Genomic DNA, 24,411 nt, shown 5'->3' on the forward strand with positions numbered 1-24,411 from the left:
TTCACAATCAAAAGGAAAAAAACACACAATGATGAACTACATTTCCCAGAAGGCAAAGCGCTGCCGACAGATGCTGATTGGACATACAAACAAACTAGCAACAGTTAACTCACATCAACATCCTGCGCTCTGAGGACAATCATGCGAAGAAAAAAACTTTTCTAAACTACTAGCGTCTCTCAGCAAATAGACAAAAGCATCGCAATATTACGTTAGAGGTAAGTTAGACAATTGATTGTGAAGATAGTGAAGGTTAGCTAACTACCTGCTAAGTGTCTAGTAGCGTGATATGCTAGCGTTGAATGAGTCCAGTGACACCTAACAGCTAGCTTTACCGTTAAGATAGCCTTGGCTTCTCGCTATATACTGGTTATCCATCTAAAATATATTGATAGCAAGAAGATACAATGGAAATTGACTTTCGTGTGTCGCTTTATTTTAGTTTAGCGACTTATTTTAATGGAGAGTCAGCTAACTCTAGCCAGGCTAACTTAGTTTGCTACCTGTAGCTCTCTCTGTTGAAGCTGTTTTGAACGTGACTAAATCCACCTTTACGCAGGTAACCCTACGTATTTTCCCCATATCACGACTCTTCCTGGCACGAGAGAAGAGTTGTATGTGTGTCTGTATATAATGTTTGTGTGTGTGTTTGTTGTTAGAAGCATATTTATTTATTGGACGTGTGGCGCCATCATGTGTTAATATTTGGAAACTACACCGGTTGGGACAAGTAGACTGTCAGTCAAAAATGCACATTTCTCATGCAGTTAAAGCATTGAAGAAACTCAGTTGAGCTTTTCTTTGAATTGTCACGATAACTTAAAATTTTCTTTGTGTAGGAACAGTTGTGATCACAAGATGAATTTCTCTGAGGTCTTCAAGCAATCCAACCAACTTTGCAAAGTTTCCCCAGACGGGAAATATTTAGTAAGTGTGATTTAAAAAAATAAAATAAAACAAAACATATTAATGTGTAGTTTTCTAGAGTGTGTTGTGTGATGCAATAGAAACAATGCTTTTAAGTAGATACATTATTTTAAAGTAATTATTTAATCCCCATTGTTTAGTTTTGGTAGTTACACTGGATAAAAATAAAGTAGGTTAGGGGTCTTTTTCTGACTTGTCTCTTTGGCTGTACAGGCTACCTGTGTGCAGTACAGACTGGTGGTACGGGATGTCAGCACCCTGCAAATCCTGCAGCTCTACACCTGCCTGGACCAGATATCTCACATGGACTGGTCTTCTGACTCTCTCTTCATCTTATGCGCTATGTACAAGAGAGGCTTGGTACAGGTAGGTTATGAGATGAGGACAGTAATGTGAGTATGTGACTCAACATGTAAATGCTCAGTCATATACAGTGGCACATAAATGTAAGTGAACCCTTTGGAATTACCTGGTTTTCTGTATGAATTGGTCATAAAATATGATCTGATTTTCATCTAAGTCACGTGTATAGATTAACAATGTGCTTACGCTAATAACACACAAACAATTATAATCTTTTGTGTCTTTATTGAACACACCCATAAGCTTCACTGTTGGGATGATGTTTTCATGTGTGCTCTTTTCACCATACGTAGTGGTGCGTCTTCTTCCCAAACAGCTCAACCTTAGTTTTATCAGTCCACAAAACATTTTCCCAGTAGCCTTGTGGAGCATCAAGGTGCTGTTTGGCAAACTTTGGGCGCCCAGTGATGGTTTTTTTTGGAGAGCAGTGGCTTCCTGCCTGGTGTCCTGCCATGGACACCATGCCTGTTTAAAGTTTTGCGTATGGTAGACTCATGAATAGAGATGTCAACCAGCTCCAATGATTCCTTTAAGCCTTAAGCTGTTACTCTGGGGTTTGTTTTTTACCTCATTCTGCATTGTGCCCTCGGAGTCATAGCTGGGCGCCCACTTCTAGGGAGAGTAGCCACAGTACTAAATATTCTCCATTTATAGACAATTTATCTAACTGCAGATTGATGAAAAGCTAAACTCTTAGGGATTACTTTGTAACCCTTTCCAGCTTTATGCAAATCAACAATTCTTGATAGTTAAGTCTTCTGAGATTTCTTTTTTGCAAGGCATAGTTCACATTAGCAGATGCTTCTTGTGAATAGCAAACTCAAAATTGGTATTTTTTTTTATAAGTCAAAGTAGCTCTAACCCACACCTCTAATCTTGTTTAATTGATTTAGCTCCAAGTTTGCTAACTCCTGTCTCCAATTAGCTTTTGTTCAGTATCGACAACAATAATTTAATGATTTGTGTGTTATTAGTTAAAATAGATTGGATTTGTTCATAATTGTAACTTAGATATTACTATACATAAATGCATGTAATTGCTAAGGGTTTACTTACTTTTTCTTGCCACTGTACTTACTTTGCCAGATTAGCACTGTTAGTGGTGATATAATTGATTCATTGTCATTTTAAATGACAAAAAAGAAGTTTTACGCAGCAGCTGGTGACAATCATTAAGTTTGATGTTATTTTTGACATTTAATGGATTGAGCAACCAAAAAGCAAAACACTAGATTTCTATTGCTTACTTACTGAACTCAGAATTTGACAGCAGAATTAATATTTCATATGAGAGAAATGACAGTCATCATTTATCAATTGGGTTGTACACTGCTTGTACATTTCTGTAGGCATACATGCAAGACAGAATTAAATAGCATTGAAGTCCATATGTTTTTTTATGCATTGTAGTTGATTAAACTTTGAAAAAAGAACAAAGAGTGAATGAGAAAGAGGAAACTGCAGTAGAAAGAACAAAGCGAGAGGAGAGATAAAACACTATTTGCAGATAGCCTCATTGCAGTTAGGCTTTCCTCCTCGTGGATACTGCATTTCAAACACTGCTGTTTTTAAATTCATCATGGGTGTCATTTGCATAATCAACATGGTTTTTCAGATGCAGTGGAAACACAAACAGGAATGCTCAAAAGGGACTTTCAGTTCTCAAAATTAGTTTCTCTGGTTTCATTGCTGCTGGAACCTTTTGGTCGAAACACAGCTTTATAAACATGCAGTGTGGGCACTTGAAGCCTCCAGTACACATACACTGAGAATGGACTTTTCATCAAAGTAGGAGACATCTTTTTTACAGCATTTACATTTTTGAAATGAACAATGTTTTTATATTCAGAGATTCTGGATTTTTCATTATGGGGGAAAGGATCATTTTTAAATGTAACAAGATAATTTAATTATTTTGTTGAAAAACAAAGATTGGTTAATAGGACTAGGTATTACAATCCCTGTAGTTCAGCACTTTACTTGAGTGGGTTGTTCCGTCTCCTGATGTTGGGTGGAAAGTTACATAATTAGTCAAAGCAGAGAATTTTTATGTCTTAAAACATGTCTGGAGGGCATCTTTAAGTTGTTCCATGTGATAATTATTAAGATAAAGCAAACTGCTAAATACAACTTATTGCTAAATATCTTGAAGTATCATCATGGCATTTTAATACAGGATTTGAATCCACATCTCTCCATGTTGACTTTTTTGTGGCTGGGAAATAAATAATTTTTTAAGCTTGAGTTTTGTCTGACAGACAAGAGACCCTCTTGAAGTAGCTAAACATAAGATTAATTGCTTTCCAGATTTTATTTGCACAGAATTGATTGCATTCTATAACTAAAAGGCTATTGTTCATAATGTTAATAATTCAGCATATTCTGTTTTGGCAAAACAAAGGTTTACTAGTAAATCAAATGCAAAAATAACATTTTCTCTACACTGGTTGTGTTTTGAGACGGGTCAGTTAGTTTGTAAATTTCACTTTTATATAATTAATTTGCTTCAAGCATGCCCTGCTCTACATCACATTTGGTTTAACTGTTATTTTGTGTTATTCTGTAAACCGACTAATTTGTTTTGACTATTTGTTGAACAGCACTGCTGATAAAATTGAATTTAAAAGAAAATCTTTTTTTTTTCTTAAGATTTTGGTTTAGTCTCTTCTGTTTGAATGAATCTCACAGGGTATTTCATTGTGCATACTATTTTCAGTTAATGGCCACATTGTTAAGCAGTGTGTCAACATTATATTGATTAAACACATAAACCACACATAAGATATAAAGTGAGGCACACCTGGCTGCCATTACAAATGAAATTCACCATTTAACACAACAAAAAAAAATTCTTTAAACTTTAAAAAAAAATAAAAGTTCATTATCATTTATACATGTTTGTTTCCTGAATACAAAGACATGTCTTTTGCTCGCTCTCGAACCGTGCTGTATATTTCTCTTGTCCTTTTTTTTCTCATCTACACCACATATTGTCTATTCTGGAATCCTCAAAATATAAAAATTCTCTGTTAATGAATCCTTCATGTTTATCAAAAATATGGATATTACTTTTGAATTCATGTAATTAACCTTGCATCCAGTTAACAAACAGAACTTGTGGTTATTTTTGTTTTGTCAAAGTATTAAAGTGGTGAAGACAAGTGCTGCACACTAGTGTAATATCAGCTTCATGTGCACTGCAGAGCAAGTACCTTACCTCTGAAGGGGTATCCAGCGCCAGTCTTTCATGGTTTCTGTTGCTCAACTGGTGCTTACTGTTTGAAATCAAGTTGAGGGAGATACTGGATGTGTGTGAGGGATATCATCAATGATGGTTGTCCTTCTGTCACTCTCCCTCTTCTGTCTGTCGTTCTCTTCAGGTGTGGTCTCTCGAACAGCCAGACTGGCACTGTAAGATTGATGAGGGTTCAATAGGACTAGTCTCCTCACGCTGGAGTCCAGACGGACGTCACATTCTCAACACTACTGAGTTCCATGTAAGTGTGAAGTTGGTGTGTGCATGCATTCATGTGCACCCAAGTGTGTTTATGCATATGCTTGTCTGGTTTCAACTGTTGCTGGCCCACAAGGAAGGGGGACCTGAAAATAGCCAGACACCAGAGCCTTCCTTGAACACCCCTACACCCCCCGTCTGCTGCATGTATTCAGCCTGATTTTATTGCTCCCCTCCTGTTAGCGTCCTGTCATACATGGGTCTCAAGTACCTCTAGAACATGGGTGCAATGTGTATGTGCCCTTCTGATGTAGGTCTGGTATTTTCTTATTGGCAGCAAGTCCTGCTAATGATGATCTGCTGCTCATAAAGATATGACAATAGTAAATTTTACAACAATGAAGGGAAAAAAGATTACAACACACAAACCTAAATAGCCCAGATATACACAGATGATAAAAAAACAATTCATGTAAAGATGAAAGAAGCCAATCTGAACATGAAAAGTTTTAAAGTATGTTTGGAGCAGTGATTTAATCAATCTTCTGTGGCAGATTGTTCCACAAATCGAATGCTATTGAGGAAAATCTCTCTCTTACATTTATTCAGAACTGCAGGCAGTCTCAGTGAGGTGAAAAATGTAGAGTAAATCTCAAAAATGGCTTATTTTGCAGATGTCTTCCACTAAGGAAATAGGATTGCATAATTTAATATATTTTTTGAAACAGACATTTTGAGGAAATCCCACTCCCTGGTGTATAGCTGCAGTTTAATTAGCTCCAAATAAAGCAGTCTCATATTTATCTTGTGTTGACCTGACCTGAGCTGATCTGGTGGCATTTATTATTTCAGTGAATCAGTGAATGTACTAAAGCCCAACTGTCACTGGATTTATGAGGCTGATGACGATATTTGAGAGTTTTTTTTTTAAGTCTGATATTGATAAATAAGCAAAAATTCATTTTTACTGAAACACATAACACAAACATTTTTGATAAAGATCTCTTCAATGTGTTTTTTTTTTTAACAATTATGTGCAATACATGTACTGAGTGGTACATTTTACAGTTGGAAAATGAACTTGTCAGTGCTCTCTGGGGGACAGACTATGTAATCAAGTAATGGAGACACTGTTTCTAAATTATTATTATTTAACATACTGTATCTTTGATATTTCTGTACCGGAAGTCTTTACTGGACACAATGTATCCTGTGATAAACTAATATCTGCCATTATATTGGCATAGGCATGGATGGAAATATTGTATTTTTATGAATCATGACTTTAAGAATCATATTGTGCACAGGGAACAGTGAAGGGCCCAGTATCAGACCTTGGTGATTACCTAATGTAAGAGTCGATGGAGTTTGGCGGTACTGTCTGTAGCATTTAGACTGTTTTCTTCAGTATTTATTTAGTATAATGGGACATCCCTTGGTACTGGGTGTGTGAGTAGCGGAAATGATTTTGTACTGTAATGCAGACCCTCTAACATAGCGAGGGTACCAGAAAGATTTCAATTCATTACTTTATGGATCGCTCTAAACTGGTAGTTTACACTTGCCCAAAATAGGTTTATGAACAATGAAGAAAAACAGTGATGAGATGTTGACTGTTGTTTATATAGGTCTTCAGAGTGATACCCAGACTAATAAAGATGCATTTTCGTTCCATCCTGTGCCTCCTGACTTCTGTTTTATATTCACTCCACAGTAAGCACGTGTTGTAGGGGGCGAGAAGATATACTGTAGCTGCTACCCTTGGGCCATGTGGAATATGACGGGGGCACTGTGGTGGGCCGTGTCTCTCATGCTGAACCTGACTCCAGGAATCATTTGACAGGTGTTGTGGCCAACACAACTGTGTCTGGTCTGGAGAAGGGTGCATGGAGTGCAAGCGTCTGTGGCATGTCTGCTTTGTGTCTGTCTGCATCTTCCAAAAAAAAAAGGAATAGGATGGAATGGAGGCTCCTTCCCTAAGGAGATATGGCATCTGCATAGAACAGTATATCATAGGGTTTAGACTGTCAGTGTGAGATGCAGTCATCTTATGATTCAGCACATGACTGGGTAGTTCAAATGAGCAGTATCAAAAGTAAATGAATCTTTGTGAAATGACTTGTGCTTATCGTCATTCATTTCCTTCTATGGTGTTTGGCTGAAATGGAAAAATAATCAGCAACTATTTTGATAATCAATCATCGTTCTTCCAGAAAAAAGACATTTCTTAAGTCCTCTCAATAGTGAACATTTGTTGTTTTTCTCTGTCTTATATCATAGTCAAGTGAATATCCTTTTTGGAGTTATGTTGTTGGAGTCTGTTGGTTGGACAAAGCAGGGCACTTGATGACAACAATTTTGGCTTTAAGACATTGTGATGATAGACAATTTTCACTGTTCTCTGGTATTTTTATGATAGAGAAACTGGTGCTATCACTGGAAAATGAGATATAATGATACTCTGTGATCTTTAAGTCACACTGGGAATGGTAGTTAAATTCTGTTCAAGCAAGCCACTCCAAATCAGTATTGGTCAGAAACTCTGAGAAAACAATGTTGAGCTACCAGGAAATAGGGTCAGGGAGGGTTAGGTTATACCACAATGTTATGCACACATTATTCATCTTCGTCACGTCCATTTCTAAGAAAGAAATCTTCATGGATGTTTTTTTTTTTTTTAATGGTTTAATGATGACAAGCCTTTCATGGTAGTTCACCACATCACAATATCCTCTCACTCAGGTTGTGGTGGATTCAAAAACCAGCAGTTACTTACTGCCCCAGTGAGGTGTCACCTGGTTAAATATGAGCAGGAAGTTTTAGTACTGATTAGTGTTACTAAGCATGTTTGTGTAGTTGAGGTTGCAAAACTAATTTAACAGAGGCAAAATAGGCACTTGCTACCACCTTGCCAAGGGGCCCACTGAACTTACCTTCACCCCAACCCAAGATTTCATTAAGGCTGTGCCAGACGGGTGTCCGTGTCAGGCTTGAATTTCAGCCCCACTCATAAACAGCCTGCTATATTAACTTGTTTAGGGACAGCTGCCTGTGGTGTGGATCGTGCCTGTATGTGTGTGTGTGTTTATCTGTCTGTCTATGTGTCAGTAAATCTGCTTAGCTAGCTGTGTCTGTCTGACTGGCTGACTGTCTTTGTGTAGCTGTTGCAGTGTGTTTTAATCTTAAATACAATATCTTCAGATCTTTCTAATTTGCAGGCACACAAATTAATAACTCACAACTGAAATTATAATAGTAGGAGAGTGAGTTAGGGTATTGGTCTCTAGTGCTGATAGGGGTTTCAGTGGCAGCTCTAGACAGACTACAGGTGAGCACCACTATTCTAGCCAGCTAGAAATGCTCCTGAGATGTTCCTTAAAGGCTTTGATGTAGAACTTTATTTGTTTTTGGAGGAAGAAATGTAAAAAAAACCCAAAAAACCAAACAGCTGTTTTCAGATGCAGGGTGGTGCCGTGTCACAGATTCATAGAAAGTCACATTGCTGAAACCTTGCCTGTATTGTGAGACTTCATGTAAGTCATCTCCTCTTTGAGTTCCAATCGTTTATCTTAGGACCTCACAAAATGCCACTCACACATCCATGTTAATCCACCTTTACCAGCTGAGGGGTGATAAACTGAGGGTGGAAAAACTCCAGCCAAGGACATCATTGAGCTTGACGTCTCTAATGGTTTTTACATTGTTGGCATCGGATTAGCAATAGCATTCTTGGCCAGTACTCCTGGAGCCTTGCTAACGTGTAGCATTGTTGGCAACAATGCTACTGGACTAAACTGCAAACGTAGGCAGCTGCCACACTGAAACATGGGACAATAGCTCACCCATACCTATGTGTGGGCGCGGGAGGCTCCAGTTCCTTGGTAGAATCATGAGGCTGTAACAGGAGAAATAGGCTATATTGGTTTGAGATGGCTTCCTGTATGGAATGCTTACAGTCTAATCCTCTGCTGACAGATAGGCCTATATGGCATCAAATATACTCACCCATTCTCTAGCACTCGCCTAGGGGAGCAACAAGAATGGCTGATAGATATGTTTTATTCCAGGTTGCTGTCAGTAATTCTGGTCTGCAACTGATCTTATTTATCATGTTGCCCATGGGCTATCCTGTTGGGAATGTTCTCTAATTCAGTGGTTTTCTTGTTATGAATACTTGTTAATAGATTCTAAATGGGTGTGCTGGTAGAAAGTGGCCACACTTGTCTCATATGGCAGTGTCTTAAGAAGATTGTCTTGTCATAACATGTCAAGTGAAGTTCCAAGGGTATCACAGCAGCCATATTATGAAGCAATAATTTGCAGCCCCCCACCGCTCTCTTTACAGCAACCCCATTTATGAAAAAATGGGAAGACACTCTAGGAAACATCTCCTATTGACGAATCCTTGTGCATATAGTGATCAAAACAATATTAATAGAAAATGATGTACTTGTCTGTAATTACAGTCAGCACTGATCAACAGTTGCAGTTAATGGTAACCCCAGCACATATGTGAATTTTTACATCTATGCTGGATAAACAGCAGCTGCTGTAGTGGAGTTTTGCCTTTTCACACCATCCGTAAGTCCCTAGCCCCCATCCCCAAGCTGTTGCTCACTTTTGGTGAGGATACTTCATCTAAAGTTTAGCTTTACCAACTAAGGATCTTATTACATCCCACCCCACATGGAAAAGCATTTCCCACCTATTTTCTTCATGCTACCCTTCCTCCAACCAGTTTAAAGTTACACTGCCTTTCGGGTCTTGATCTCCCCGCATCCCCTATGTGGTGGGTTCAAGGCATCTAAGCAGTGTAAGTGTGTTTGTGTTTGAGCAGTGTTGATATCGGTAGCCATGGCACCATGTCTGAGGGGATGTCCAGGAAGCGTGCAGTGAGGTGTTATTACAGGGTCTACACAGCTGGATGTCTTGACCAAGCAGGAGGCTCGACACTTTAGCCCAGTTAGGTGACAGACGTTGGCCCAGTTCAAATGTCTGTCTGGACACCATGATGAAAGCTTGTTCAATAGTTTTAGCTCTGAACATTCTCAAATGCAAAATACAGTAATACACTTAAGGGTAGCCTTACATTTTTTATTGCCTTTTTTTTAAAATAATTTATTTTTGTTATTAATTATTTTTTACATGTGAGCATGCAGGCTTTTTTCTGGCTGTGTTTTTTTTCTAATTTCAAAATCTTAAGATATTTTCTTGTTACGAGCTAAACATGCAGCACTGTTATTTGAAAGTGGAATGATGGTGATACAGTAGCGGTACAGTGTCACTTTGTATGCAGACCTTGGTTTTGAAGATAATATGCTGTTTAACCTGTTATTTGTCATTTCTGTTGAGTTGACTTCTTATATTTTCATTATGAGAATGAAATGTCTTCTTGCTTAGCATACATAACTAGTTTAGTTCAACATTTTCACAGCTTAACATGCAAAGTGTGATCAGGCAGGGCTGCATACACCCACATTATGTCGGCCCACTGTAAGCTGTAAAAGAAAGTATGAGGGCCATGCTTGTGCAGTGTAGTGTTGTGCTTGCATGCCCTTGCTAATTGGACTGTTTGTGACTGCTGTGTTTCAAAGAGGAGTGAATCAAACAAGACGCTACAGAAATCTTCGTTGCACCATCAGGAAAGCAGCCCTCAACTATTGAACTATGTCAAACTCTGTTCACAACACAGTGGCCTGTAGAAAATGAATGCTGATGGTATACTGTATATGAGTAGCATTCAGTATTGTAAAAATGTAATGTATTTATGTACTGTCACTCTTGGCCCGTTATTGTTAGCAGTGATTGCAGCAACAGATCTGTCTGTGAACACCTCAACACTCTGGCAGCTGTACAGTAGTACAGACCACAGATTCTGTAATAGTGTCACAAAGACTGTCATTGTAATGTGTCTCTTGTTTCTGGAAGGGAAATATTCTGCACTTCATTCTGGTCCTTAGGTCAAAATATGCTGCATTGTTGGCTCAGTGCCACCCACTTTGTTGGCATTAATCTTGCTGAAGTGAGACTGGTGGGTATTTGTGTGACTGCTGTCAAAATTGAGTCTTAACACGTGGTCTCTGTTATGCCGACTTGTGGCCAGATAGTTATTCTTTGGAGCTGCTTCTCATTTATGGGAATGCACACAACTTGCTGGCGACACAACATGCTGTTAATTTGTCACACATGTGGAAACATGTCTAAGATTAAATCTTGGCTGCTAAATGGACCAGTCCTGTGACGAGATGTTGTTTTGTATCCGTTAATTTAATAGGTGCTCAAGTCCTAATTGAATCTGTATAATCGATCCCTGTCAGTGACTGACTGCAACTCTTAAACATATGCATTCATTCCCTGTGGAAGTGTACTGATAGACAACACTAAGGGCCCTACCGGGCCATTCATGTAATGATGGATGGATTCTATGTCAGGGTCTTGTATCCCTCACAGAGATTTATCATAGACCTCTTCAAAGACATAAGGCACTCTGTCTACAGCTGTTAAAGGGCATGATGGACCATACTAGTCTGGAGTGTAGTCTGGATCTGCCCAGCTGATGGACAAGTCTTTGGGTGTAGAGGAGCACTTAGAGGCCTCATTAGGCTTGTGGCCTGGCGGATTGGCTCTTATTAATAGGTCGCTGTTGACACCCAGTCACCATACGCAACACTCATTAGATCACAGGCTCAGTTAAGGTCTTCTTACAGAAGACAAGTAGTCGAATAGCTCTCCTTTAGACTTAAGTTTCTCATGGTTGTAGAGAAGGATGTCCGGTCAAATAGTCATGCAGTCGTCACAAAACCTAATCCCTAATCCAAGATATTCCTTTTTCATGTGATTCTTGGATTCAAACCCAAATGATATATCAATATGGCCAATGTTATTGCCAAAATGAAGCTTATCACAGATATATCAGTGTAATCATATATATATTGACTGGTAAGTAACAGGAAGTTGCAGAACATAAGATTTAGTAACTATGTTGATATTAAATAGTCCACCAGAGAACACTGAAAAGTTTATTTTCAGCTATAAAATGTCCTACTCAGCACATACAGTATCCTCACATGTGTCACATGCTTTTAGAACCACATTTAAAAGGTCCATATCAACATGTTTGTTCATGTCATGCGTCTATGTTAAAAAATGAATATGGGCCAATACACAGTATATTGTTATAACATAGATATTTATATTGAAAAATCCAGTATTTCTCAGGCAAAAGCTTGGATGTCTTTCCTGCCCTTTCTGTATACTTTCACTTGGAGATGACCCATACTGTTTTTTCCCTTCTTTTTTCCCTGGTGCCTTGACAGCTGAGAGTCACCGTCTGGTCCCTGTGCACCAAAGCTGTGTCTTACATCAAGTATCCCAAAGCATGTCAGAAGAGTGAGTATGAGAATAATATTTTTTTATTTATTTGCTTGTGGCTTATGCGTTTATTTGTATTACGAGGAGTACCTGAGGACAGGGTCAGGGCTGCAACGTGCCCAGTGAATCACATACTGTTCTTTACCTTTTGACACGACCCTGGGTATGTGGCCAAACTATGGTGCTCTCTGCTGACAGCTGTGCCCCTCTTCAGTAAATGGGGCATGCTCTTCATAACTGGCCTGTCAGCAGCTTGGGGAAAAATGATTGTCTATGACTCTCCCCATTTTTCAAATGCACTCTGTGCCCTTCTGCGACCCGTGCATCCTCAGAGCCATCATATAAATAATATGACCATGATAGTTAAATACCACCGACTTGATCGTGCCAAAGTGTCAGATCATTACATCTGATGAAATACACAGAAGAAATGAGGTTAGATATTCATTTATTAGAATGGATAATTGCCTTTTTTCATGCCTAAACACAAGAATATATTGATCAAAGTTGAAAATATTTTTTTATTGTGTTGCATTTATTTATTGCTTGCTGCTGCTGTGATTAAACCTCCCTTCAGGACTCAGAATTCATTTTGTGGGTGTTGATTAAAGTGGCTGAAACTGAATATTAAAACCTTTTATATTGCTTGTATAATATAAGTATTAAAGGTTCTGTATGTAGAATTGTGAAGCAATTTACATGTATTAATCTTTTTTTATTGCCAATGAGTGAACGAGTAGTAATGTAATGTAAGAAAGAAGACCTTCCCCAACTTTCTTGGTTGTCTGTAACAGCCTGTGGACTGATTTCTTTGTGAAGGACCTGGGCCAGATTTTCCACGAAAATCCAACGGAAGTGAAGTTTTTGCGCACTCCTTGCCTCTTTCCGGCTAACATCAACAAACCACCGACATAATGACACAACAACACAACAAAACGGTGCTATCCGACTAGAAACACCCTGCAGATATTAGCTCTCCAGCTAATGAAACAGCTAGCTGCCTCCATCAACCACTACACATTTCACAACTCACGCATCTAAAGCAACATTATTTCCTCAACAAAAGAGCAGAAAACAAGCTCCAGAGCGATAGCAGAACGTAGCTTACTCCTTCTGCTTTTCCTGTTGGTAGGTCAAAGGTTGTAATAAGTACACATTTCACAACAAAACCATAGCGCGTTGCTCACTTTCCACAGTTCACTGAGCCTACCACTGTTTAGTAAACACAGTTGGTAAAAAAAAAAGTTGGTGGTTTGCGGGTTGGGTAAGGTTTGGGTGGTTGATTAACACATATTTGTGGGCAGTGTGGATTGGCTCTCACCGGGCCAGCGGCCACAGCGCAACAGGAGCCTTTGTGTATGTGTGTGAGCGAGCAAGCAAGCGCACATACATGCAATGGTGGGGGGGGTTTACATATATTTTTCAGTTTAAATAGCTAGCGGCCAGATAGATCAGCTGTCACAGTGTCATTGTAAGATCTATATTATACTTGATCGTTGCCAATAAAAAAATAAAGCTTTCCCTTGTCATCTTTCACCCACAGGTGTAGATTTCAGCAGAGATGGTTGCTATATGGCCTTGGCTGAACGCCGTGACTGTAAAGACTATGTCAGTGTATTTGTGTGTGACGACTGGCATTTACTCAGGGTAAGTAGGACATCAGTGTCATGAGTATTATCAGAGGACATTTTTATACATTTAACAAGTTGGCTTACACTGTAAAACCTAAATTTAAGTGACCAAAAATATATATAATTTCAGTCGCTGACAGTAGACAAACATCTCAGGCATGATTTGCATTTCAGTTTGATTTACAACATGATGCAACAGCCTCAGTGCCATATAGATTCCAAATTGTCATTCTTTGACATGGTCATTGACCAAGATGGAGAGTAAACTTTCATCATTCAAGATACCATGCAGCAGATGCAGTGGTAGATACATGGATGCTAATAAAATATTTTTTTGTCAGTCTTGAGGAAATCAATGATTATTGATTTTTGTTATTTCTTTTCTCTACTTTTGGTGAATTCTTAACTATTGTCTTGATTGTCCTGGGACCATTTTTTTTTTCTTGTTTTGTTTGTTTGTAAATTTACTTTATAAGTTAATTTGATTTAACTTAACTCTTTCATAGCATTTTGAGACTGAGACACAGGATCTGGCAGGGTTGGAGTGGTCTCCCAATGGCTGTGTGTTGGCAGTGTGGGACAGCTGTCTGGAGGTGAGTCACCTGCCTTACAGACTCAAGATTCAACAAGGGAAAAGGACAGATTAAGCATCCTGATTGTATTGTTGAGTAGGATGAGAGTTGAATACTCAAAGGTAGAAGAACCCTTAAGGTCTGTTATGAAATAATGTATACAACCACATTATCAGCTGTTTGCCCCTTTTACGCCTGTTTGATACATGTTATAAGATAATGACTACTATCTATGCATCTTAACATCGTATCATATATAAGAAAGTATACAACTTAAATGTCTTATGCATAAATTTACTGTATGTATAAAGACACTGGTTCGATAGAAAAACTCATGATACCAGCTACCAAAAAGCTCCCGTGTATGGTAGCATTAGAAATGCTGACAGAAATTTATGATATATCTGAATAAAAATACAAGTGATCCTTGCAAAACAAATGTTGCTGAGGAACATATATATTTGTATTCTCAGTTTCAGGATTAAATTTAACAATAAAGCACATTTACAAAGTGAACCTATTTACAAAACAGTTATCTGTTGGAAATTGACATCCTGTCAAATCTTATTGTAACAGAACTGTAGGATAAGTCAAACACTAAAGCTGCATTCAGATGGACTTTAGCCCTGTATGAAAAAACGGTCCGGTCCCCGTCATTCATTCGAATGAGGCCACTCCACACTGACACAATGAGGATGTCAATGCAGAGCACTCAACTTTTGCCAGAACGCAATGCAACGTCATCCAACAAGGTGTTGTGTTTGCCAATGAAATATGTGCAAGTAATCTACATTCCTAGTAGATAACTTTGTAACATGGCCAGTGTATTTCTACTGTTAGAAAGATAAAATAATTGCTGCTGTAATAACTATCCAGACCAGTAAAATCCTTCTTCATAGTATTAATATGCCATGTTTTGGTGTCTGATAAGCCTTCAAACTTGTCAATATATTACTGCTGGATTGAATTTCATCGTCTCATCATTACCTGAAATAACAGCCGACGCAGCTGCTTGCATTTTCTCAACACAGTGCTGTTTTCAGTCTGAATGCCCACTTTCAGTGTTTTTGAGGAAATTAACTGTAATTGTGAGGCATTGTTGTTGTCAAAATACTGAAATTGTCCACCTGACCAGTCCTAGTGGAGGCATAAACAGAATAAATCGATAGATGTTTGTATTGTTTCATGTGTTTGTATTCTCTCTGCAGTACAAGGTGTTGCTGTATTCTTTGGATGGTCGGTTGCTGTCGACTTACAGTGCCTATGAGTGGTCGCTGGGTGTCAAGTCTGTGACCTGGAGCCCCAGCAGCCAGTTCCTGGCCATTGGCAGCTATGATGAAAAAGTATGCACAAACTCTGAATAAATGAATGCTAATGACCTTGATTAAATCACATTATAGCTTGACACAACTAACACAAATTATAAGTAATTATTGTGAGGACATGTCTTAAGAAATTAATTAATTAATTTCTGCAAATTAAGAATAGTATAAATTGAAAGTGTCAGACATCAGGCCTATGATTAGTTGTATGTAATTTTCAGTATTGGTACAAAGTAGATGACTAAAGACTTTAATACCCTCATGTCAGGTGCGCATCCTCAATCACATCACATGGAAGAAAATCACACAGTTTGAGCACCCAGCAACCATCAACAACACAAAAGCTGTGAGTATTTTCCAGCCATCATGATTAGCCCACAAGGCATTGCAGTTCAGTTATTTACTGTTTGTTGTGTTTCTAGGTTGTGTACAAGGAAGTGGAGAGCAGGACAGCTGTTGGTAGCGATGACTTATCGCTACACAACATCACGATTGGCACCACCCTGTTCAACACCCAAAGCAAATGTATGTCAGCCTTTGACGTTATTTGAAAAAGAAAAATCTAAAACCTGTATTTGACTAAAACTACTGAGGTCAAGTAACCAGCTTTGTCTAATCGCCAACTCTCATTTGTTGTTGTTGTTGTTGTTTCCTACTCCAGACGAGATCTGCCCACTGCCGGTCCAAATTCCTGTGGTCAAACCAGACCCAGACCGCGCCAACCCCAAGATCGGTGTCTCTACTCTGGCATTCAGCTCAGACAGTCGCTACCTAGCCACAAAAAATGGTAAGACCTCAGCTGTTCAGTTGAACCTCCATGTTGAGTCCAAGTGAACTGTACATCATCACAACATGGAGTGGTAGTGGGCTTCCTCTGATAAGCTTTTGTGTTTACTTATTTTTGCTATAATGCTCTTGGGGCTCTTAGGGCTGAGAGTGGTGGTGAATGTATATCTGTGTTTCTCTGACCATAGACAACATGGCCAGTGTTGTGTGGGTGTGGGACATGCAGAAAATGAGCCTGGAGGCTGTGCTTGAGCAGACATCGGCTGTGCGTTGCTTTCAGTGGGACCCCCGACGCCCCCGGCTGGCACTGTGTACAGGCAACAGTAAACTCTATCTCTGGTCCCCGGCAGGCTGCGTTTCTGTCCAAGTCCCCACTGAAGGTAACAGCAGCTGGAAAACACAGCTCCATTACGGTGTTCTCAGACATAGGCCTGCACTGGTGCTCTCTTATGTCTATCAGGTTTATTTAAGCTGCACAAGCCAGCAAGAGGTCACTGTCTCAGTTTTAAAGACCGATAAACTTTGAAATCATGTAATATGACATTAGAAAAATCCCAGTGAAGTGTTTGCTTCTATCAAGAGTAGGTTTTGTGTTTAGGTTTTCATTTTCATTTCCTGTGCAAGGGGAAGATTTTGAGGGGAAGTTGACCATATGCAGTTTTTACTTATACAGGGAGATGAAATGGTGAAAGGGTGTCAAATCAGTATTAAATAAAATTCACAGTCAGTTCATAGTCACAACACACACAAATCTGCCAAAGATATCAAGTGATCCGACTTCAATTCTTACTGCAGTTTGTTACATCTGAGTTGAGCAAAACATTTAAAGGCCTTTTTACCAAGCTTTGTTTTAAATTTGGGAACTTACACCATGAGACACTCCTTGATTACAGAGGAGAAATAAATAAAGATTATTTTTAATTTGCAAATAGAAAGAATCTGTTGTATCTCATCTCTGTTGCTGCCTGTTGCTATATTTTGATTTAGCCTTCATTTTGTGTATGTGTAGGTATGTTTTCTTCACAGTTGCCCCTCTCTCTCTCACTCTCTCTCCCTCCTACCAGGTGGTTTCCAGGTCCAATCACTAAGCTGGCACTGCAGTGGAGACTCTCTCATCTTGCTTGGAAAGGAGCAGCTGTGTTTGTGCTACATGGACACTGACCAGGAGGACAAGTAAAGCACACAAAAAAGAATAACTGGATTACATTTCAGACATATTTTGCTATAAACACTTGGCCAGGAATGTGTTAAGGTGATGATGAAGATGTTGAACTGTAGATGTTGACCATGCATTAAATGCCCCCAGAGCAGGTTACTGGGATGTTGTTGAAAACGTGGGAAAACCTGAAATTTCTCCTGAGATGCAAACTGAAGCACTAGTTCCAAACACTGTGAGATTATTTTATGAAGTTGTATAGCTTTCACTGTACTTTTAGTATTTTGTATGTGTGTTCCCATGAAATTGTGTAATTATTTTGAATAAATTTTGTCATAAATAATGTGGGTTAGTACAATTTATGCATTTAAATCTTTTCAGCTTATCAAAAACATTTGTGTAATCAGCTCCATGTTACTTGCAGACAATAGTGTGTTTCAGGCAGCTGTTTTAGTGAAAACAGTAGTTATAATTAATGAATTCCTTTACAGGTTATTTCTCAAATCCTGTAATGCGGTAACAATTGCATTTCTCTTCACAAAGCTTTAGTATTTGTGATCATGAATCTGATCATTGGAACAAACACATGAGACGGGTTTTTCAACGTGTATTTTTAAAGCATTGTACTTGACGTTGTACAGCATTGTACGAGTGGAGTTATCTTTAATCTGGAAATACTGCATCATTACTGGTAGAATTCAATAGCTGTTAACCTGCTATCACCAAACTGAAATGCCAGTAAGAATCTAAACAACAAACAGGCAGTGCTAAATATATAAGGACCGTGTTAGTTGGCCTCAAGGCATCTTGTATCTGAATGCTGTCTCATTTATAAAAGCTTGAACTGTGACATGTTCACTTTGTTGCAGTCCTTGACAGTACAAACACAATGTAAAAGCACTTCTTAAAGACAACCAGAGCTGAGGCCCTGACTAGAACATGAAAGCATTTATTATTCTCCATTGTGGCTCTACTGTGCTACAAGTATCTAGAACAAAAAGTAAGCTTTCACATGTTTGTAACATAATCTCTTTTAAAATCCTTAAATAAAATACTTCAGAACTTGCAATGAAATTTTAATTTCTGGAAGTATTTGTGAGTTAACTGCAAATCGAAATAACAGCAGATAAATAAAACCTAATCAGTATTTACAAATCCAATGAGGACACTTCTTTAAAAAACATCTGTCATGCAAACTCAACGTGCAGGGTACATGCACATGTTAAGACCAGAAAAGGGCATTTTGGGACACAATTGTTCATTGGCATTGTTGCACATGAAAATATGGTCTGTTGCCTTTGGTAGCACAATGATGTCGTAAAGGGTGCAGTTAAGGAAAAAAATACCTTAATACAATTCACAATGTACACACAATATGTAGTTAATGAACTGATGCAAAGCTTTGTCTGGATGTATTTCATTTTGTAACCCATCCATTATTCCCACTGCAGTTTAATGCAGCTGAGTGCAAATATATGCCTAAAATAAATGCAAGCTCCTTTTACATAAAACATCTGTAACATACAAGAACATTTAGCTACAGTAGCTAAAACAGCGCTCCAAGTGGTACAGCAGCTCCCTACTGTAAGCAGTGACATAATTTAGGCAAATGGAAGCATGGAGAGCACAACGTTGGCCGACAAGAGAGAGGTCACAACATGTAATTGATCATTTCCACTGAAAAAGTTTCATGGACACTGAAAAGTGTCCAGCTCTTATTTTCCACACAGTTGAGCCCAGAGCTTCTGAGAACAGCAGTGCAGATCATAGAACAATTTCCTGTTTATTAATATTTATTACAATAGTCATGTGACATGACCATTAACTAGATCCAACAACTGCTATTTCATTTCGAGAAGCTACCCTATGGTCCCGCGGTCTGAATAAAGCAATCCTTCATTTCAGATCTTATTAATGTAGCGAACACATAACATACTCTTGGCTGATGATACAATTTCACTGCACGTTCTCAACCTCTGGGCGGCCTTTTTCTCCTGCAGAAAAAAGCCCAAACAAAACACATCTTTGACCATAAAACACTGACCCTGATGTTAACATTCCTCTACTGAAACTTTAAGTTCACATTAGTTTTGACAGTCACTTGTCAAACAAGGAGCATGAGACTGCAAGATGCTCAATCTAGTATGAGTACAGAGAGGTGATATATTGATGCAAATGCTGTCTTTTGTCATCCAACTTATGTCACATGGGCATACACTCCTGAGGGCCCATGCAGGTATGGCAGATCTGAGTGCAGCTCTTAAGGGACAGGGGGCGCTAAAAACAAATGAGTAGACAGTCCATGCAGTGCTGCACATCATCTCCCTACAGAAGGCTTGACCACATGTCTGTGACACCAACTTAAAGAGTTGTGGACATCTCATGGGCTCAACTTACACACACAGATTGGTTGCGCATTACACTGTGGAGCAACTGCTTCCCTCAGACGGCGCAGTGTAACACACACACATGGGTTGAACTCTGTTGTAATTTGGAGACACTGTCCATTTTAGAAACCGATCTTGCCACGGGTCATGGAATAGCCCAACTTGGCCTCATTGTTGATGAAAGACATGATGCCTAGATAGGTCTCAATCAGCAGGGGTCTCTCTAGGATCAGGACACCGTTAGCACGACCAGGGATGGGATGCTCCTTATGGGCTTTCTTCACTGCCTGCACCAGCTGGGTCCGGAAGTTGTCCAACTTGGCAGAGTAAAAGAATAAGAGTAAGAAACCAGAACAGCCCCAAAAAATCTTCCAATCAACCACAGCTACAGGACTGGATGTGCTTTTTTTCATAGTATACAATTTATATCATTATAAAAGGACAAAACTAGGACAAAACATCTAGAATGAAAGCAACATTTCCTGAGGCTGCTCTTAAGTGTGGAATAATGGATATGATTGAGACTTTACAGACAAATTAGCTCCACTTATTCCATGCAGCAATGCTATAACGGCTCTGAATGAGAAAATGTTTTCATATTCCCAGAAAATTGCCCCAGGTGCTGTTGTTGCCTTGCCAATAAGAAATAAATAGCTTTCAAAATAACTGTTCATACACAAAGTCATGACTACACTGTTTTAAATGATATGAACAACCGTCTTTCTCTTAAGGGATGAATTTCGTCTTTGAGGCAGCAATCGGCCTATTGTCTTCAGTTGAACTGTGACTGCTGGAGCGGTTGCCTTTTGTGTACAAATGAACTGTTGCACCAGTGGTCACCATTGTTTGTCTTGTGGGAAAAACAGGCCAACACAAAAAAATGTTTATGCACCTTTACAGTTCAAACGTTAAATCCTCTAATGTTTAAAAAAAAACAGTCCATTAGATTAATTACTCAAAATATATTTTTAGCCTTTATATAGTCAGAGAGATTATACCTGGCAGAGAGAGGCCACCTTCTCGTCAGCGCGGGCCATGGGGTGCTCTGTGAAGGTGGCGTAGGGCATATCTGTGGACCATGGGTTCCAGCGGTTAAAGAACGAGGCCCGAGGACGTTTGTCCCACTGGACACGAATCCCGTAGCCCTCTCTCCTGTAAGAAAACACAACAGTATAAGAGCCATGCGATTTTCAAGGAACAGCCACCTACTTGGGCCAGCAGTGCTTAAAGCACTCCTACCAAGCTGCACCATGTATATTTCCAGAGAAACACTATTTTTGAATTATTAGTCTGTTTTAATCTTTTCCAATTCTTTATAATTTATCTCCTCATGCTGTCTTAAACAACTCTCATCTTTATTCTTTCCTGTCATCATGTAAAATATTTCCATAGGTGTTATATAAATCTAGTCTTCATTACTAATTTATTAACAGCATAAATAATAATTCTACCAACAATACAGAACTTGAAATGTTTTGAAGGAACTTAATAAGTTTTACAACCAAATCTCAGCTACAATATTTTAATGACTTAGCAATAAATACTAATTTGTTGTCAGACTAAAATGTGTTGCCGTACTTGTTTAGGGATTTTGGTGGGAACTCAAACTCGCCCACTGAGATGGTGTCTACAGCGTTGAGAGAGATTCTGATGACCTGTTGACACAACAGGTTGATGAAGTCGTACTTGCATACCAGCAGGGACCTGCACACACGACCGAAATGTTGAATTGTGTTAATGGACAATGTCAAATTTCATACCTGATACAGTATATTTCCTCAAACGTGAGGTAATAAAATATACTTTTCAACTTACCTATCTGTGATAAGCACAAGTCTCTCCCTCTCATTGTTCCAATGGTCAATTCTGTAGAAGTCACACACAAAGTTGACATTATTCCAGTGACTTTTTGACCATTATAAATCACAAATTGAAACTGAGCAAAGGGGCAGTCTGAAAGAATTTGTTGTCATAACATGTGGCTCAATATGGATGTTTATTAATTTCTTCCTCAGCCATTTATTGTCATGTAACATATAAAAATGGCAGAACATCTAAAGTGAAAAGAAGGTCCTAGTAACAAAAAATGCACTATTGCTGACAAACATGTATGGTTGCAAGTAATTTCAATATTGATTAATGTATCAATTAATAAAATGTCAGAAAATAGTGAAAAATTTCCATCTTGTGTTCCCAGAGCCCAGGGTGGCATCTTGAAATTGACTGTTTTATCCGACCATCAGGCTTAAAATGCCAAACCAGTTGCTTACGATGATAAGAAACAGAGGACAGCTTTCAATCCTCACATTTGACAGGCTGCAACCAGTTAATGTTTATTATGTTTTGCTTTACAAATAACTTAAACGATTAATTGATGAAATTGCTGCAAATTAATTTTCTCTTGATCAGTTAATGCATTACTTGACTTATTTCAGCTCTACAAACGTAGCTTGTAGCCTTAATATGTAATGGAATATTATGTGTGCGTGTACAGACGGGTGACAAATTAAAGGAAAAACTGGTACAGGTCTGAATGCTTGGGGGGCATTTTGCTAGCATGGTTTGGGTCCACTTGTCCCCTTAGAGGGATGGGTCACTGCAAATCAATACAAAGTCATGACCTTTCAAGTTCTGAGTTATGACTTTTATCCTATGATGAAAAATTTCTATCCTGATGGGGGTGGTCTCTTCCAGGACTGACATGTTAGACAGCGCTCTCCACCACCATCATCAAAACACCAAATGAGGGAATATCTTTTTGAGGAATAGTGTTCATTCCTCCAGTAGAGTTCAGTAACTTGTAGAATCAATGCCAAAGCTGATGAACACCATTCTTCAAAAAGATATTCCCTCGTCTGGTGTTTTGATGATGGTGGTGGAGAGCACTGTTTAACATGTCGGTCCAAAATCTCTCATAAGTGTTCAATTGGGTTGATATCTGGTGACAGTGAAGGCCATAGCATATGATTCACATCATTTTCATACACATCAAACCATTCAGTGACCCTTCGTGCTCTATGGATGGGGGCGTTGTCATCCTGGAAGAGACCACTCCCATCAGGTTAGAAATGTTTCATAATAGGATAAAGGTGATGACTCAGGACAACTTTGTATTGATTTGCAGTGACCCTTCGCTCGAAGGGAACAAGTGGACCCAAACCATGCCAGAAAATGCCCCCCAAAGCATAAGAGTCACCGGATCCAGTCACTGTAGGGGTCAAGCATTCAGACCTGTATCAGTTTTTCCTTTAATTTGTCACCCGCCTGTATATTTGATTTTTACAATTAACTCTGCAGCTGTCTCATGTCTCAGGCTTTAAAACAGTCACATGCCGCTTGGATACTCACTCAGCTAGCAGCCAGACACTGAGGACCTCTCCATCCTCAGAAGGGAGTGCCACAGTCCGGATGTCGCTCACTGCCTGCTCAATGGTACCTGGCTGAGATCAGCATCACACACGTCAATCATCAGCATCATCTCCTCCCTGTGATGCGCTGGTGTAGCTTTGTTAATACACTGTAATGCGCTGCGACGCACTGCTAAGAGTGGTCGTGCACTTCTTAGGAGGGGGTTATTTTGAAGAGATATACACACACATACACTAACTAAAAACAATCCGGCCTTGATGCCGATTAACGCGAACTGCTATCTCTTAATATGGATAAACTTACCCTGAACACGAAGTAGTCCTTCACTTTGGCTTGCATCGTGGGGTTGTGTACATTAAAAGGCGTCAGTGTTTGTAGCGGGGGACAGCAGGCCACGGAGGCTGCGTGGCCGAGACTTCGCTCGGCCTCCGGCGGCGTGAAGGCAACCTCCACCCCCTCCTCGGTTTCTGCAGGGTGGATAACCGCAGCCGGGCTCTCCGGCTCCACCGTGTCGTTCAGCTGAAGCATGGTGCAACAAACGCTGTTCGAGGAGCTTCCCGACAATGTGCGCCAGGTGTTAGATCATAAAATGTCCCTTCGAGGATGCAGACTCACCCATTGCGCACCAATAATGTTTTGATTGTGAGGGCTATGAGGAAGTGGGACCCTCTTGCTTCACTTCCTCACTCTCACCCCCCTCTATATTTCCCTTCCTCTTAAAGGGACATTATGTTTATAAACGCTAATTACAGAAACAGGTGTTTAGAGTGGATGAGGCCACTTTTCAGATTTATCAGCACTATTATGACTAAATATCTCTAAATCTGAAGTCGGTTGTCAAACTGAGAATATACTATTAATATGATATTAGGCTAACATGATTTCCTCGTTCAAACTCCACATCCACACCCTGTGGATGATAAAACACTTAATATTTTATTGGCTCCAGTTGATTAAAAATGATGTTAATCAGTCCAAATTGGATTATTGTGGGGCTACTGCACAACATTTTTCAACCAAGACAGAAAGTTAATTTAATAATAGTTTGTCATCTAGTCACAATTGGCATTTAG

At 39.2% G+C, this 24,411-nt stretch overlaps 3 protein-coding genes across 4 annotated transcripts in view; 1 reads left to right on the forward strand and 2 right to left on the reverse strand.

The window, feature by feature from the left end:
* tp73 (tumor protein p73) overlaps window positions 1-4,664 on the reverse strand; it is a 29,837-nt gene extending 25,173 nt beyond the window's left edge. The window contains exon 1 of the mRNA XM_067591803.1: window positions 4,508-4,664. Coding sequence (XP_067447904.1) covers window positions 4,508-4,539 — 32 coding nt within the window. The 5' untranslated portion in view covers window positions 4,540-4,664. The remainder of the gene's footprint in view (window positions 1-4,507) is intronic.
* Window positions 64-17,925, forward strand: wrap73 (WD repeat containing, antisense to TP73). Of its 2 annotated transcripts, none has more exons than XM_067591812.1 (13): window positions 64-218; window positions 840-927; window positions 1,141-1,293; window positions 4,671-4,787; window positions 12,061-12,133; window positions 13,659-13,762; window positions 14,253-14,339; window positions 15,527-15,661; window positions 15,909-15,986; window positions 16,063-16,165; window positions 16,302-16,427; window positions 16,615-16,806; window positions 17,491-17,925. In XM_067591812.1, the coding sequence occupies exons 2-13, from the start codon at window positions 859-861 to the stop codon at window positions 17,601-17,603; spliced, it is 1,350 nt and encodes a 449-aa protein (XP_067447913.1). In that variant the 5' UTR covers window positions 64-218; window positions 840-858; the 3' UTR covers window positions 17,604-17,925. The 2 variants fall into 2 exon arrangements, with proteins under 2 accessions (XP_067447913.1, XP_067447914.1); XM_067591813.1 differs by having other exon boundaries at window positions 65-218; window positions 846-927.
* A 251-nt stretch (window positions 17,926-18,176) lies between these two features.
* Window positions 18,177-24,028, reverse strand: tprg1l (tumor protein p63 regulated 1-like). The gene is made up of 6 exons (XM_067591815.1): window positions 23,642-24,028; window positions 23,318-23,409; window positions 21,785-21,835; window positions 21,548-21,673; window positions 20,968-21,121; window positions 18,177-20,286 (listed from the first exon to the last, which is right to left on the reverse strand). The coding sequence occupies exons 1-6, from the start codon at window positions 23,864-23,866 to the stop codon at window positions 20,092-20,094; spliced, it is 843 nt and encodes a 280-aa protein (XP_067447916.1). The 5' UTR covers window positions 23,867-24,028; the 3' UTR covers window positions 18,177-20,091.
* Between the last annotated feature and the right edge of the window lie 383 nt (window positions 24,029-24,411).

Source organism: Thunnus thynnus, chromosome 6 (assembly GCF_963924715.1).
Source record: "Thunnus thynnus chromosome 6, fThuThy2.1, whole genome shotgun sequence".
NCBI lineage: Eukaryota > Metazoa > Chordata > Actinopteri > Scombriformes > Scombridae > Thunnus > Thunnus thynnus.